Source organism: Miscanthus floridulus, chromosome 5 (assembly GCF_019320115.1).
Source record: "Miscanthus floridulus cultivar M001 chromosome 5, ASM1932011v1, whole genome shotgun sequence".
In the NCBI taxonomy this organism is placed as follows: Eukaryota; Viridiplantae; Streptophyta; class Magnoliopsida; order Poales; family Poaceae; genus Miscanthus; species Miscanthus floridulus.
In genome coordinates this window covers 135,768,310-135,785,843 of record NC_089584.1, presented here as the reverse complement: position 1 = coordinate 135,785,843, position 17,534 = coordinate 135,768,310, and the positions used below count along the sequence as shown (strand labels likewise).

At 43.3% G+C, this 17,534-nt stretch overlaps 1 protein-coding gene across 1 annotated transcript; it reads right to left on the bottom strand.

Annotated features, from left to right (window-relative positions):
* Window positions 1–14,934: 14,934 nt before the first annotated feature.
* LOC136453744 (F-box/kelch-repeat protein At5g43190-like) lies at window positions 14,935–16,685 on the bottom strand. Its single transcript, XM_066454300.1, has 2 exons — window positions 15,564–16,685; window positions 14,935–15,251 (listed from the first exon to the last, which is right to left on the bottom strand). Coding segments are annotated over exons 1-2 (1,035 nt in total). The 5' UTR covers window positions 16,598–16,685; the 3' UTR covers window positions 14,935–15,250.
* Between the last annotated feature and the right edge of the window lie 849 nt (window positions 16,686–17,534).

The window sequence follows — 17,534 nt, the reverse complement described above, 5'->3', positions numbered from 1 at the left end:
TTCATTGTATGGCTCATCAACTTAATTCTCTGGTAATTAGTACAACTTTGAATATCCTCTTTATTCTTGTATATCGGTACCAATATACTTCTCCACTCATCAGACATCTTGTTCGATCGAAAAATATGGTTGAACAGCTTGGTTAGTCATACTATAGCTATGTCCCTGAGACATCTCCACACCTCGATTGGGATACCATCCGGTCCCATCGCCTTACCTCCTTTCATCCTTTTTCAACGCCCCTCTAACCCCAGATTCTTGGATTCTTCGCACAAAGCACCTATTGGTGTCATCAAAAGAGTCATCCAACTAAAAGGTTATGTCTGTATTCTCACCATTGAATAATTTGTCAAAATACTCTTACCATCAATGTCGGATCTCATCCTCCTTCACCAAGAGATGCTCCCTTTCATTCTTAATGCACTTAACTTGGTTGAAGTCCCTTGTCTTTCTCTCATAAACCCTAGCCATCCTATAAATGTCCTTCTCTCCTTCCTTCGTACTCAAACATTGGTAAAGATCCTCGTACGCTCTACCCTTTGCCACACTTATAGCTTGCTTTGCAATCTTCTTTGCCACCTTGTACTTCTCTATGTTGTCCACACTCCTGTCATGGTATAAGCATCTATAACACTCTTTCTTCTCCTTAATAGCCCTTTGAACTTCCTCATTCCACCACTAAGTATCTTTAGCCTCGCCTCCACTTCCTTTGGTTACTCCACACACCTCTGAGGCCACCTTTTGAATGTTGGTTGCCATCTTCTCCCACATGTTGTTTATGTCATCTTCTTCCTTCCAAGAGCTCTCTTTGATAACCCTTTCCCTAAATACCTCTGACGTCTTCCCTTTCAGTTTCCACCACTTTGTTCTTTCAATCTTAGCTTGTTTATCCCTATGGGCACGCACCTAAAAATGAAAGTCAGCCACCAAAATCTTATGTTGAGAAACAACACACTCCCCTGGTATCACCTTGCAACCTAAGCATGATCGTTTGTCCTTTCTTCTTGTGAGGACAAAGTCAATTTGGCTAGAGTGTTGTCTGCTACTGAAGGTCACTAGATGAGACTCTCTCTTTCTAAAGAAAGTGTTGGCTATCATCAGGTCAAAAGCTACCGCAAAGTCTAGAACTTCCTCCTCCTCCTGATTCCTACTATCATACCCAAAACCTCTATGAACTTCCTCAAAACCTGTTCTTATAGTACCTACATGCCCATTAAGATCTCCTCCTATTAAAAGCTTCTCACTACTTGGTATAGCTCTAATCAGGCCATCTAAGTCTTCCCAGAACTATCTCTTAGCACTCTCGTCGAGGCTTACTTGGGGGCATACGCACTAATTACGTTCGAGACCATATCACCAATGACAAGCTTGACTAAGATAATCCTATCTCCTTGCCTTCTCACTCCCACCACACTATTCTTGAGGCTCTTATCAATCAAAACTCCTACTCCATTTCTATTCGCAACTGTCCCTATGTACCAAAGCTTGAAACATATATTGTCCACCTCCTTCGTCTTCTCACCCTTCCATTTAGTCTCTTGAACACATAATATATTTACACGCCTCCTAGTCGCGGTATTAACTAATTCTCTTAACTTACCTATAAGTGACCCTACATTCCAACTACCTAAATGGATCCTAGTTGGTTCGACTAGCTTCCTTACCCTTCGCACCTGTCAACTCAGATGTGAAGACCCTTGCTCATTTTTCACTACACCCGAGTGCCGATGTAGCACGCCACTAAGCATGCGATGACCTGATCCTTGCTCACTTGACACCATGCCCAGATTGTGACATGGCGCGTCATGGGGGTGATGACCTGGCCCTTGCTCATTTAACACCATACCCGGGTTCCAATATGGCGTGTCGCTAAGAGGGTTACGCCCTAATGGTTTTCGTTTGGGTTTCATCTCCATTAGAATGGCTAGATTTAACGTTGGCTCGCCACGCCTATCACAACCCTCCTCCTTTACCAGGGCTTGGGACTTGCTATGTGCCTATGTTGAGACAAAATAGGTGGAGTTAAAATGAAAGAACTGAATTCTAGCAAAAAACAGTAACTTTAAGCAACAAATTCTACAAAATCTACAACATTTTTTATTCATAAGAATAAAGGGTACCTAGTGGATACAGTGCCTCTGACACTTCTTTCAATTGACTCCTTTAGTCCTTGTTCACCAGTTTGATGAATAATACAAAATGCATTTCTGAATATGTCAGAAGAAAGAATGGATGGTTCATTTTTATTACACAAGAAAATGATCATAACTGTTCGGCACATATTTTCATAGTGTCCCAAGGCCATCCGCTAATAATAATTCTTCAAATGAGATGCAGACAATAAACAACGACAAAAACTCGTATCATACAAATTTGATAACATGTCACATCTATCTACGTGGGAATGAACATCTTTCACTACCCTAGATCTAAACATCACTGTCGGTTCAAAAATCCCCTTCACTGCCAGATTTTGAACCGACAGTGGCATACCGACAATGATGGAGGGTTGACATCACTGTCAGTTCTTAAAAACCAACACTGGTCTACAAGAAACAGTGTTAGTTTCTAGCTCCACCCGATAGTGTCTAGTTGAACAACACTGTCGGTTTGTAGTCCCAACCGACAGTGATGGTTGTTTCAAGAGTGTCGGTTCTTGGCTCAAGCCAATAGTGTTGAGCAAGCCTACATTGTCGGTTCATAGCTCAAGCCAACAGTGTTGAGCTAGCCAACACTATCGGTTGATGGCTTAAGCCAGCAGTGTTGAGCAAGACAACACTGTCAGTTTGTTGATAACTGGCAGTGTTTTGCAAGACAACACTATTGGTTCGTTGCTAACTGGCAGTGATGGCCCATTCACATTTTATTGTTTTATAATTGATTTTAATTTATATTTTTTGTGGAATCAGGTTTCGCTTTATATACGCTACATAGACGATAGGTCCATCAATATTAAACATTACAAATTTTACGGTTATAGTTCAAATGTTCTTATCCAAATCTTGATCCCTCAAAATAAAAAAGAAAATGTTCTTGGACTTCACAGATTGTGCAATGCTTCTCGAACTTTTTACAATAATCTGGCGAGCCGCTCTGGGCCATACTGGTCCTTGTACCTCACGGATTGTATAATGAAAAATACTCTATCTTTTTCCAATACCTCGGCTAAGATGAATTTTGCGAGCTCTGATTGCAGTGCGACGATCTCCATGTCTAACAGCATTTGGTGGTTATATTTCTTATGATGTCGTTCAAAAAAGATGATATCCAAAGGGAACAGTAAATCATTTTGTTGAATTATTAATAGACATAAATGAAATAGGGATTATACACACCAACTTATCGGCTTCTTCCAATTTCCCGCCGATGTAGCGAAGCATTGCCCACATTACATAAAACCCGCATTCATTATTTCCCGCCGGCTGTGACAGGTACTTCCCCTCCATTTCAACAATCTTGAATGGGACCAGCGTTCCACCGATATGTCTTCTTCGGACACTGAGCAACATTAAAGGGAGAAACATTAGAAAGCGGTATGTATGATTAGAAAATAATATGTTATTAGGATCGCTTACTAATTTAGCACTGCCACCAGTGCATCCAGATGATAAAATGGTTTTTTCTTCGAGTCCCTCACATAATCAGATTTTTTGCAAGATTGACACAAAAGAAGCATAAAATTAAAAGCCAAGAACACATACTCGCGGTTGTATGCTAGAAGTATGTGGATTTTCTTCTTCATCGTGAATTCGTCGAAAACGGCAATCAATCTCTGTTTCAGGTCTTCCACATCACATCTATAGAGGCCTAGACATGTCCTCTCATTGACTCGCAAGGGGTCAAAGAAGCCTATGTAATCCCATTTGCTTTTTAGAATGCAAAATTTTGCTATACACCTACATAAAATCATAGAAAGTGCTCAAAAGTTAACAATTTGCCTCGAGAGAGTAGTTAATTGTAATATCATGCGTATAGGGTACTTACAAAGTCCACAGCGTCAACATTTGAACATCGAGAGAGCATTTCTGATATAGCTGGAACAAGCACTCCCACTCGACATCGAACTTCTCTTCTTTAGGATAATGGAAAACATGTGGCGAATGGATAATAACCTCAAAACTAAAGTCGTCCATCTCTATTGCTTGAGCCATGTAATATTTATGCAACTGGCGCATATATGTTTTCAAATTTTTATACTAGTCATCGGGAACCAAAAGATTGCCCCTTTCATACTTCATTGCCGGTGTTCCCGTCCCTTGTACATCATAATAGATGTTCGTGGCCTCTTCCATGGTTAATCCTGGGTTATCTTCGACGTACTTCTGTATGTTCCTTAAATCTTTATTGTGTATTTCTTCGTCTCTTGTTGTAGCGTATTTATTCTATGTTTGCCTTTTGAATTCGGACTTCAACAAATACGAAGGTAGTGAGGCACAGAGATTGAAGAAACTAACACAATCTTCCTTCGAGATGTGTGCTATAATTTTTTCTTTCATCAAGGTGGTAACGCTGCCACTGAACGACCTTTTTCTTTTCTGTTGGTCCACTTTGGGAGCATTAGCGACCGAATTTAAGGACCTTTTCTAAGACTGCGAGGATGTCCTTGATCTTGTTTTTGGCTAAGGTGGAGGAGGAGGAGGAGTCTCTTTTCTCGAGGCTGATGAAGATGGAGTCGAACGAGGAGAAATAGAAGGAGACCTCTATCTTCTTAGGGGTGATGGTTCCGGATGAGGAGGGGAGTGATCTCTATTGGAAGATGGTGAGTGATCATCGCGGGTGGGTGAAGACTCGCAATCATCCTCATCATCAGAGGACAATTGATGGTCAAGCTTAATGAAGCGCTTGTGCTAGGCCACTTGAGAGCCCTTGTTTTGATCAAGTTTTGGCCTATCTTCCGCTACGGGGTACTCAATGGGTATCTTGTTAAACTTCTTATCAAGTATTCTGTCAATGGTGACGCGAGCGTACCCCTGTAGAATTGGGCGGCCATTAATTATTTTGTCTCCCACAGGCTAGGCCTGGCCAAGCGCCACCTTGTCCTTTGTCCATTCCTGACGAATGTACAACTTGACATTGATGGGTTCAATGATGTTGTCCACTAGATGAGGCACATTCGCCTCTTCTTCGTTGAGCGGGGTAGATCCATAGCTATTGTGACCCCTAAACTATGGGCCAAAGGCAGTAGGAGTAGGGTTTTATGGTACTCCTGACCCCATGGACAGCAAAATTTAATATATATTTATGAATAACACATAACCATTGCATAGATAGGAGTGTTTAGAAAACAGCTATTCATGTGCCTTAGTAATAGTTGTTAGATGTAGGAAAGATATAAAGAATATTTTTATTTGTTAAAAACCAAATGATGATTTAGAGACCCAGTTTAAGACTTTTGGATATACTCCTAGAGATGTCTCAGAGTCTTCAGTCTCACTATAAATCCCCCAACCATCGGCGTGAGGTTCTTTCACAAGTATCAGTGCAGGTAAGCATCTTTCCAAATTAGTGATACTTTGATCTGAAACTTACATGGTTGGTAGGGGCAAATATGCATCCCATACTATCCCAGGAAAGGGACATGCAAAAACTCATAATAAGATAGGATTGTTGGAAAATATTCCCAGTTTAATGCACAAGGCTACATAACTATGTATTACTTGTAATCTTGCATAAGTTAATAATTATGCATCTTTATGCTGACAGCATGGAGAATTTCATGACAAGTTTGGACATATATTAGTTCTATAGGTCTAAAGTATATATACTCTATCCTCACATCCAAAAATATTGAGCATTGGTGGCATAGTTCCAAAAGCATTGAGTATCCACCTGATGGGAGCGCAGTTGCAATTGCAAGCTACGAGGTGAGGTCAGCCATTGGTTTCACATATGTATCCGGCCAAGCTCTAATGATGCACAAGATGGTTTCACGGAGAAAACGTAAGTTTGTTTCATAGAGAAAATGCAAGTGCTCCGAAAACAAACTACCATTAACGTTCAGAGAGCAATTTCTGTCAAGTATTACGAGTCCCTGCTATGTTTATCCTGGTAACTAAAAATAAAATTACGCTTTTGTTCTTTATAAGTATACTGATGAATAGAGCTGAGCAACGTGCTACTAAGTAACAATGTACTACTTACTAGCAATGCGTCCAGAAACACAAAGAAACAGATAGCACACACTGTGTGGCAAACCTAGGTTCTAGCATTCATAGCTGCATGATCAAACTGTATGACAGCACACACTGCATGATCAAACTGATTCAAGTAAGCAACAGTGGGACATTTCATCAGACACATAGCGGGCAGTGAGCCACGCACTCACCGTGGGGGTGGGAAAGCAGTTGTCCGTGTGCTCCTAAAGTCCTCGGCGATGGGACGGACGGCGCGATGCTCCGGGTTGGCACGGACGGCGTGGTGCTCTGGCTTAGGGCGGTGCTCCGGCGTGGGGCGGTGCTTTGGCATGGGGCGTTGTACGGCGTGGGCCGGTGCTCCGACGGCGCGGGGGGAGGGGTTGGCGCAGGGTTGAAATGAATTGGGATAATTTCAACCCATGCCACTTTTATAGCAGTAGCACATCACTACTGGTTCTGCTTATAAACCGATAGTGATGGGGCACATCACAGCCAGATCACTCCCCGAACCGGCAGTGATGTGCAGTAGCAGTTAGGTGTTAAGTAGGATAAGTTAATGTTTTCTTTCGAACTCCTTCTACTGGCGCAATAGTTAAGACCCCTCAACTAAGCCCTTGAGACCCATGTTCGAGTCTCAGGCGGCCCAAATTTTTTTGTTCTATTTTATAAATTATTAATTTATTTCTAGAAATAGCTCATCATTGTCGGTTTTGCTTGCAAACCTACAGTGATGGGGTATATCACTACCGGGTCATTCCCTAAACCAACAGTGATGTTGTGTAGGAGTTAGGTGTTAACTTTGGTGTTAAGTAAGATAAGTTTTTGTTTTCTTTCGAACTCCTCCTACTGGCGCAACGGTTAAGATACCTCAACTTAGCCTTCGAGACCCGTGTTCAAGTCCCAGGCGGCCCAAATTTTTTTGTTCTATTTTATAATTTTTTAAGCGGCCTAATGGTCAAAAGGAAAAAGTAAATAACCCTTGGCACATATCATATACTAGCACAACGGTTAAGTCTCTGAACTCTGTAGCCTGAGACCCGCACTCGAACCCGAGGACTGACATAATTTTTTTAATTTTTTATATATCACTACCGGTTTTCAAAAATAAACCGACAGTGACATAATTTCTTTTATATACTGAATAAATAGAAGCATATGTATTCTTATGTCGAAATGGCTTGAAATTTTTTTGGCAAGCTTGTACACCCAAATTAAGACCCCACACAGGATCTTAAGTTTTTCTGATCAGTTTTTTTATTTATTATATTTTTTGTGTGCTGGATGAGACAAAAGAGGGTAAATTTCATCTTGGACCCAATAGATTTTTTCATCCACCTCCACAAAATTCTTATCCCTAGGGCACATTAGAGACTGTGTAAAAGTTTGGCACCATTCTGAATTTTTTCGTGGGTAGACTCAGTTCAACCTATAATTAATCGATGTCGTCGTGCGGAAATTCAATTAAACCTCAGAAAGTAGCAAACCATTTCCAGAAAATCCCAAACTTAGTGTTTTCCTTCACATGTGGCACGTGCAAACCTAAGAAAAACTTTGAGATGAATACAACATCGGGATGCCTATGAACCACAGAAACTTTGATAACATATGTGTATAGTCATGGTTCGATGAAAGGGCACGTGTACCTCGGTGAAGCATATATACTCCGCATATATCGAAATGGATTGAATTTTTTTGACAAGCATGTACACCCAAATTAAGACCCCACACAAGATCTAAGGTTTTTCTGATCTTTTTTTATTTATTATATTTTTCTCTATGCCGAATGAGACAAACAAGGGTGAATTTCATCTTGGACCCAATAGATTTTTTCATCCACCTCCGTAAAATTCTTATCCCTAGGGCACATTAGAGCCTGTGTAAAAGTTTGGCACCATTCCAGATCTTTTCATAGATAGACTCAGTTCAACCTATAATTAAATGGTATCGTCTCGCGAAAATTCAATTAAACCTCAGAAAGTAGCAAACCATCTCTGAAAAATTCCAAACTTGGTGTTTCCTTCACACGTGGCACGTGCAAGCCTGAGAATAATTTTGAGACCAATACGACACCGGAATGTATATTTATAGTTGCCCAATAAATATTACACGAATTACATGCATGACAATAATTAAACACATAAAGTCGTACATATTAAAATTAGAACCCAATTAAACTACGACCTTAAAAACCTAGCTAAATAAACATTAATTACTATCGGAATCACTATCGGGATCGATCGAGCCACGCACACTAACATGCCTCTATAGCCATATATAGTAATTGATGTCACAGATTATGTATCCGCTTGTATTGATGAAGTCCAATGCCCGTATGAGTGCATTCTCTCGTGCCTCACAATACCGAAAGAATGGGCGGCCATAGATATAATCTACTGAACAACCACTGCTTCTATTAGTAATCCTTATGCAGTACTGATGTCCTTCTATAGTGAGCTAGCCGAGGTTTCTATTGCAGAAGTCCCAATCGTACCTGAGTTGCTCCGTAGCTTAGTTTAGAATAGCCCACAAGCCACAGCAGCATAGGTAAGGTCCTCGAGCGTAATCTGCATGCGGAGAAAAAGAAAAAATTTAGAGAATGTTATTACAATAATAAACAACAAATAACCACGACTCTAGTATAAGTGACCATTTTACCACATCCACGTGGTTGTAGCTCGTAAACCATTCGCTTGCTTACGGAACGGGGATATCACCATCATTCAAAGCAAGTGCCTTGAACATCATCTTAATATTTTATTACAATAATTAAATTGTAGAGATGCGCACAAAATATAAAATAATCTTCAGTGCAAATTACTAATACAATATCTACATAATGATTACATAGTTAACAATAATCTAACTATATTTAGGTGCATCAACAATGAGGGCCTCCTATGTTGACCATCCTTCAACCATGCCCTCTTCTGGCCTGAATCTGTTCCTAACATACCTCCTGAAAACTTTCATCAATCTTTCAAAAGAAAACATCTGATGCATGTACATTGGGCCAAGAGCTCTAATTTGGTCAACAAGATGAATGAGCAGATGCAATGAGATATCAAAGTAAATCGGCGGAAAATGCATCTCAAGCCTAACGAGAGTTTCAGGTATGTTCCACTACAGCTGCTCCAGCGTGGACACATTAATGACCTTTTTTGAGATCGTGTTGAAGAACGAGCAAAGCTTTATGATTGAGGCGCGGACCTTTGGGGGGAGGATACCACGTAGAGCAACAGGGAGCAGCTGAGTCGTAATGACATGATAGTCATGGGCCTTCATAGGGCTATAGTTAAACTTGAGTTCTCTTATGTTCACTAGCCTCTTCGGGTTCGCACATTAGCCCGTCGGAACTTTGAGTTCATTGAAGAAAGAAATAAGCGCACGCTTTTCTTCCTTCTTTAATGTCTATGACGCAACCGGAAGTTCAAACTGGCCATTCTCTAGCTCCACGGGATACAGCTCCTTCCTGATTCCCAGGTGTTGCATGTCTAGGCGTGTGGCTAGTGAATCCTTCGATGTCCCCTCGGTGTCCATCAAGGTGTTAAGAGTGTTAGCACACACGTTTTTAGTGATGTGCATGGGATCAAGACAGTGGCGTACACTCAGAAATGCCCAGTAAGGTAGTTTTTAGAAAACTAATTTTTTCTTTCAAATGCTCCAATCAGGCGTTGCTACTGCATTGTCCCCCTTCCCAAGGACAACCTCTAGTTTGTTGAGTTCTCAAAGTATCGCAGGCACGTCTCGATATTTTGGAGCTAAGCGTTTCTTAATAGTACCATTGAAATCTTTTCTGTTCCTGTGGTAAGGGTGATCCTTAGGTAGAAACCTACGGTGTCCCATATAAACTATCTTTGAGTTATTTGGCAGATTTACCGCATCGGTGTCGTCCAAGCACTCGACACATCTAGTATAGCCCTTTGTCTTCTCTCCGGACAATGAACCTCGACCTCGCAGGTCGGTGATTGTAGCGATAAGTACTCTCTTGATCGTGACATGTTCCTTTTTGTACTCGTCCCAAATATCCGGCACATCCTTTTCAACCATCTCCACAAGTTCATCGATCACTGGTTCTAGAAACACATCGATGTCATTCTCAGGTTGTCTTGGCCCTTGGATCAGTAGTGACATCTGGATGTACGACCGCTTCATACAGACCTAAGGCGGAAGGTTGTATATATAGAGCGTCACTGACCAGGTGCTATGATTGCTTCTAACCTGGTCGAAAGGATTCATCCCATCTGTGCTCAAAGCAAACCAAAGGTGCGTTACCTCTCCACCGATATCCTTATAGAACATAGTATTGACAGTCCTCCAGTCATACCCATCGGTGGGGTGCCTCATCATTGTATCTTTCTTACGCTCTTCACCATGCCAGCGCAACAGCTTGGCTGACTTTGCACATGCAAATAGCCTATGCAACTGGGGAGCTATAGGGAAATACCAAACGACATTTACGGGACCTCCTCTGGTCTTGGTACCCTCATCTGACGACGCTTCCTTGTACCGTGGAGCTCCACACTTGGGGCACTTGTCCAAGTCTTTGTATTTTTCTCCACGGTACAATATGCAATCATTGGAACACGTGTGGATTTTATCAACCTCGAGGCCGATGGGGTAGATCATCTGCTTGGCCAAGTATGTCTTTTCTGGCAACTCGTTTTTTATAGGAGCATTTTCCTTATTGTACCTAACAACTGATCGAAGCCTTTATCGCTCAATCCGTTTGTCGATTTAAACTCTAACAGCATGATGTCGGCTTCTAGTTTGCTCATTGGACAATCCCTATACAATGGTGTTTTGCCATCTTGTCTTATTTTCTCTAGCTTTCTCAGCTGTCTTTTACTAAGACATCCGGTCTCTATATTACGTAGCAGCTGAGAAATGCCATCGTTATCCTTGGTGTCGTCAGCTAACATGTTCCTAAATACATTATTAACTGTGGGCATAGATTCCGTGTTGACATCGGATTCCTCATCACCAACGTGGATGGCTACGTCAGGCATGTCCACATCATCATCATTTTCCTACAGAACATTCACACCAACCTCGCCATGCATAGTCCATATCGTATAGTTTGACATGAATCCCCTAGTAATCAAGTGCAATCGTATAGACTCAATTTGACGAAAGTTCCTTTGATTCTTTCAATCTTTGCATGGACAGAAGACAGGGTTTCCATTCTCAGCATGGGCTTTGGTATCGGTGATAAACTGGCTGATGCCATGCATATACCGATTGTCCGTTCGGGACATATGCATCCACTCTCGATCCATCTCTGCACAAAAAATACTGAGACAGTAATTACAAAGAATTAATAAGAAATCGAGCTTCATGAACAACAATTGTAGCTCGAAAGTACCATTTTTGGAAAACATTATTGTACACTAATTATTAGAAAATTGAAATTGGTAGCCCCGGCCCTATAAATTGAAAATCGTAGTAAAAAATAATTATTGCACAATATTGAAGAACAACTATTCTACTCTACTTCTAAGAACTAATTATAGCATCACATACTAACAATGATGATCTTGACCACCATGGAATAATTAGCCACGAATTTAAATGTGTTCATAGACACCAACCGTTTGGATGGTGGATTCACCATATTTTGAGCCTTGCACAAATGTCCAACCGGAAAAGTGCTCTCTAGAATAGAGAAAGAACTAGAATGAGAATCAAGCAATGTAGCCATCAAAACGAAGCTAATTAAGCAACTAAATCAAAAGAGTGGATGTTTGTTACAAACCTTAAAGCAAAAAGATCAAGTCATTCTTCAAAATCCAAGCGCTAGCTTTATGGTGAAGAGCAGCCGCAACAATGGAGGGAAGGGCCCAAATGCGCGCCTTTGTTATCGGGATGGAAGAAAGGAGGAAGAAGAGGACGGCCGCAGCCTTTTGTGCTGTAGGCTTATCACCGTCGGTTCTTGGCTAAAACCGACAATAATAGAGCCCAATTACTGTCGGTTTGTGGCTTGAACCGGCAGTGATGAGTGGCTATCAAAATACTACTGGTTCAAGCCACAAACCGGCAGTGATGTGGTGCTTCACTGCCGGTTTTAACCCAGCCCCAATCATTTTCTCATTTTTGAGCTCATAACCGGCAGTGAAGGAACATCACTGTCGGTTCTCACAAATCCGGCAATGACGAGGCCGGCAATGATGTCCAAATCTGGCGTAGTGTTTGCTGCCCATTTCCCTAGTTGAAGTAAACATAAGGCATTCTTTATGATGTAACACTTGCATGAGATTGCTTGTTTGAATCCTCTCCTATTCAAAGCTAGTTGGATACCAGGGAAACATTTCTTTCGACGATAGCAGAGGTCACTATCTATCTTGGTCAAAGGTTTGTGTTTCTTAGGCTAGTCTCAGTAGGGGTTTCACGAGAGTTTCATGGTCATTTAATAAGCTACCAACTTAGCAAATACGCTGACATGGCACAATATTAACAAAGAGAGATGATCAAAGTTCCATAGGAGTAAAATGAGTTTCATGGAGATGACACTACATATAGGAGTCTTGCAAACTGGGACATCAAACCCCTACTAAGACTAGCCTTAGTCTTACTGATTTTGATGTCCACAGCCTTGCATTTGTGGGCATTGACATCCAATTCACTTGTATCTTCCATGGATGCACTGAAGTCGTTAGGCTCATCAGCCTCGCCACCTCCTTCACTTGGCACGGAAGGTGAAATGAGAAGCTCTCCTGAGAAGACTAGAGAAAAAAGGTGGGCAATTTCCCCGCATTGTAGATCTGCATACAAATAAACTGTATTGTCCACGGTATTCTTTTGCTGCCCTATAAAGCCATTTTGAAAATTCATAAGCCTTTTTCCCTAAACCAAATGGTGAAAGGATCTAAACAATGCATAAAGGGAGTGAATAGGCGTATCTAAAAATTTCTGCATAATCTCAAAGTCAAATGTCAATGACAGTCGGAAGTCCTGATAGTTTGGGGCAGAACTTCTGGCACCCGGAAGTTCCGACGCAAACAGCTGAGAGTTCCGGCACCTACGAGAATTTGCACTACAAGTGCTAAAACGAACTTTGAGTGAAAGATATCTTACAACCCCACTCCCTAGTGGTAAGGTGAAGTGTTGGGGTTGCTTATTTGATACCGGAAGGTCACCACTTCGTAGATCGAGTCCAAACCCTAAGAGGAGACTTGGGAAGGAAGACAAACCAACAAAAACAAATATGATAGCACAAATCACAACAACAACAACAACAACAACAAGCACGCAGGACACAAGAATTTATCCCGAGGTTCGGCAACCCCACAAAGGAGCTCCTACGTCCTCGTTGTTGAGGTGACCACAAAGGTCGGAGTCTTTTCCACCTTCTTGCCTCTCTCAAAGCAACCACAAAGGTTACTTGAGCTTTCCACTAAGAAATCAAGGGTAATACAAACTTTCCAAGGCTCTTCCACAAGATGAAAGCTCTTGGACGACGCCTAGCCGGCTAGGGTTTCAAGAACGCAAGAGTAATAGACGCAAGTCCAACCAGCTTGACGATGAAATCAAGTGCTCAAGCTTGCCAAAGTGATTCTCTCACTCAATCCACTCTTCTTTCACATAAAACCCTACGGAAATCGAAGATTGGAGCAAAGGGGAGAGGAGAGGGGTGCCTTGAATGCTTGAGAGCTATTTGGGATGAAGGTTGGTGAGCAATGAATAAGTGGTTCAAGGTTGAAAGAGAGGAGAGAGCTATTTATACTCATAGTAGAAACCAACCGTTCAGATCTGAGTCGGAAGTTCCGACACAGATCGCCAGAACTTCCGGCCCTTCTACAAAACACTGTTCAAGGCGCAGTCAAAGATGGTCAACACAGCCAGAGCCGGAACTCCCGGCCGTCGGGACTCCCGACGCACAACCGAGCCAGGAGGCTAAGTCCCAGGGCATCGGAACTTCCGGCAGGAGCCGGAACTTCCGATGCCCGAAACTCCCGACTCCTGTCGGGACTTTCGACGGACAAAGGTGCGCATGCGGGCTAGCGGCTAAGTCAGCAAGCGCCGGGACTTCCGACACCGAAAGTCGGGACTTCCGACTACTAGAACTCCTGGCTTACGCCGGGACTTCCAGCTACTAGAAGTCCAAAAACTATATGTAAGTGTTCGTGAGGTGATTTTTTTGTCAATCTTTGATTTTATTTTTATGCTTGAGCACTCTATCTTCCTCAAACCAGCTAAATTTGCATCCCTCTTTATAGTATGGCATATCTAAACCCAAAACAAAATAAAAAAGCTTTGGAGAACGCTTTGGATTCATTCGCTTTTTGCGCTTTAAGAATCAAGGGATACCATTTCATCTTAGATTAACTCTTTTAAAACTTTCAAGTGACTAAAGCTGCAATATAAGATCTCATTAGTGCCTAATTTGGATGTCATCGATACACCAAAACCCACATAGGGGGCAAATGCACTCTCAAATGGAAAGGGTGAATGAGAAGCATCAAAGAAGAATTTTCCAGAAAGGATTACAGTGTTCGTTCCATTTCCAGCCACTTATACTTTGGCTTAAGATAGTTCCAGCCATCAACATAAGAACCTAACATCGACATCCATCATAGGCTTATATTGGTGCATCTAAATTATATGAAGCTAATTTCGTAATGGTGGTTTGTGATAGGACCACATACCAGATAACATATATATACAGTATGTTTATTACTAGGAAACTAATACCTATATGTACAAATAGTTCTATCACTGCAAGAAGTTGAGGCAAGAAGTTGAGGAAACAGGACAATCTTGTTTATCAACTAACAAGCTGAACATTGCATGTAAGACAATAAATTTAACATGGTTTTATCAAGACATCTGATTTTTCATATGTACGTCCTGACAAGGGGAGCTACTACAGATCAAAGCTGGGTACAGCATAGTGAAGAAATAAAAAGAGAGAGATATGATATATTGATAGATAAGTTACACATTCTAACCATGAAGTTCTTCTCTCTCAAAAAGCAAAGGACGGTAAGAATTTGGCTACTAATGCAGCTTGCGCTTCTGAACATGATGATGAGCTGAGTAAAAAGGACCTTCAGGAGCTCTGATGCATTGGTAATTGCCAGGGATTTGCGTACACATCATTTAGTAACCTCATGGGGATGTCTACAAAATTCCACATGTCGGAATCAGCTTTTACAGCAGAGAATTATAAACAGCAAATGACAAAAAATATGTCAATATACACATGCTGAGACCAAAAGTTAGCTAGCCTACTTATTCTTGTTTACAGAGACACATCAAGACTCCAGGAGCATTAAGCTGAACCTGCCAGGACTCAACTGGTTGGTTTCTGGACTGGTTTAGGCTGGTTGGTGCTGGTTTATTGTGAGAGAAAAACACTGTTGGCTAGTTGGTTTGGGCTGACTGAAATCAACAAGCGAACAGGCTGACTATAAGTTAAGAGCAAAGCCTCACCATCGTAGTCCCAGCAAGATTTCAACTCCTGGCTCCAAGACATGTCCAAACCACCTGAGGCTCTCGTCTGCATCCAACCCAGACAGTCGTGGCAGCACTGTCCACGCGCCAACGGCCGCATCAAACATGACCAGCCTCCCATCCACGGCATGGTACAAGCAAACAATCCCCAATCTGTCCGCAGCCTGAAAATGCCAGAAACTGCCAAACCTACCAGCCAGCAACTCATCGAAAACCTCGGTCGGCATCACGCTCACCTCCCTCCACCACACCTCCTCCTCCTTATCGTCGTGCAACTGCCAGACCACCACCCGCTCCACTTCTCCAAAGCTCTCGATCCCACCTACTAAGAAGAGACTCCCATCAAAAAGAAACAGGTGCGCCGTGGTGAGACCTTGTGGCATAACAACAGGCGGCACTTCCCATGTCCCCGTCCCGAGATCAAAAACCAAGAGCGCGTCGGGGCCACGGCCGAGGACGAAGAGCTTGCCGCGGTCACCGACGACCGCGGCGTTTCCCAGGATCGTGAGAGACAGCGGGAGATCGCCTCTAGACGCCCACCGCGGGGAGGGATCGCCGGTGTCCAGGGTGTAAGAACGTACGGCTGCGCCGGTGGCGACGGCGACGAGGGTGCAGGAGGGGGAGGAGCGGCGCGACGGGTGCAGGAGGTAGGCTCCGTCGGGGATTGGCGGAAGGAACTGGAGCGAGGCGCAGGTGATAAGGAGTGATGGGGACGGGGAGGAGACGAGCGGGTAGGAAGGGGGAGAGAGCGCGGCGAGCGCGGGCAAAGTGAGGACGCGGCGGGACAACGGGTGGACGGCGAGCCGTGGGGAAAGGAGGAAGAAGGCGTCGAGGCGGTGCGGGGAGAGGAGGGCGTGGAACGCCGGGGAGCGCAGGAGGCGGCGGAGCGCGCGGGACACGGCGGCGACGGGAAGTAGTTCGGTAATGGGGAGGAGGGAGAGGATGCGCTCCTGGAGGTGCGACGGGAGGGCGTCCCACGGGCAGGTGCCGGCGTCGGCGGAGGCGGAGGCCATGGCCACGGATGAAAATGGGGAGCGGTGGATGAGTAGATCTGGGATTCTGTTTTTTCTCTGCTGTTTACGGTGGAGAGCAAAATGGGGAGGTCAGGGAGGCTGGAGAAAAGACAAGCGACCAGGAGCCAGGGCCCAGGGATGCGCGAATTGATGGTAGGGCACTAGGCCCACCTGTCGGCATACTAGAGACCCTTTGGTAGGGCTCCGGAAAGTGATTTGGTGGATTTCATTGTTACAAAATCAGAGTTAAAGAACAAATATGAAAGTGAGAGTTTGAAAGTAACCAAATTAAATAAGAGGAAAAGCTCATGAAAAATTTAGAGAAAAAAAATGAATAGTGTTCATCAGCCTTTTCCCTCTGGAATGAGAAGGAAGGATAGCTGAAACGGACATCCCAAAACATAATTAGAGAACTAATGAGATTTATCAAGATAACAAGCAGGAAATTTATATTCGATGATGCTACACGAAACGAAGAAGCCCCCAATTACAAATATAGATGGCTTTAAACTCGAAAGAGGTTTAAGATTCTTTTGTATCTTGAATTTAAGTATAGTAAAAGTCGTACTATAAAGGGGAACAAAATGCTTAAGCCAATATGTGCTACCAAGTGCTCAAACAACCATAAGCATCCTCAGATTCATAGCCGAGACAATATGTACTTCACTATTACCCATGCTGTCTTGCGTGGTGCGAGCTATGTCTCGCCCGACCCCTTGGTCGCGAGATCCGCCTCGCCCGACCCCAGGTTCATGGGATCCGCCTCGCCCGACCCCTTGGGTGCGGTATCCGCCTCGCCTGACCCATTGATTGCGGGATCCACCTCGCCTGACCCCTTGGGTGCGGGATCCGTCTCACCCGACCCCGAGGTCGCAGGCTCCGTCTCGCCCGACCTCGAGGCCGTGGGCTTCCTCTCGCCCGACCCTTTGGGTGCGGT

Bases quoted from the DNA above. Each gene is read 5' to 3' on its own strand.
- LOC136453744 (XM_066454300.1), bottom strand. From the start codon at position 16,597: ATGGCCTCCGCCTCCGCCGACGCCGGCACCTGCCCGTGGGACGCCCTC.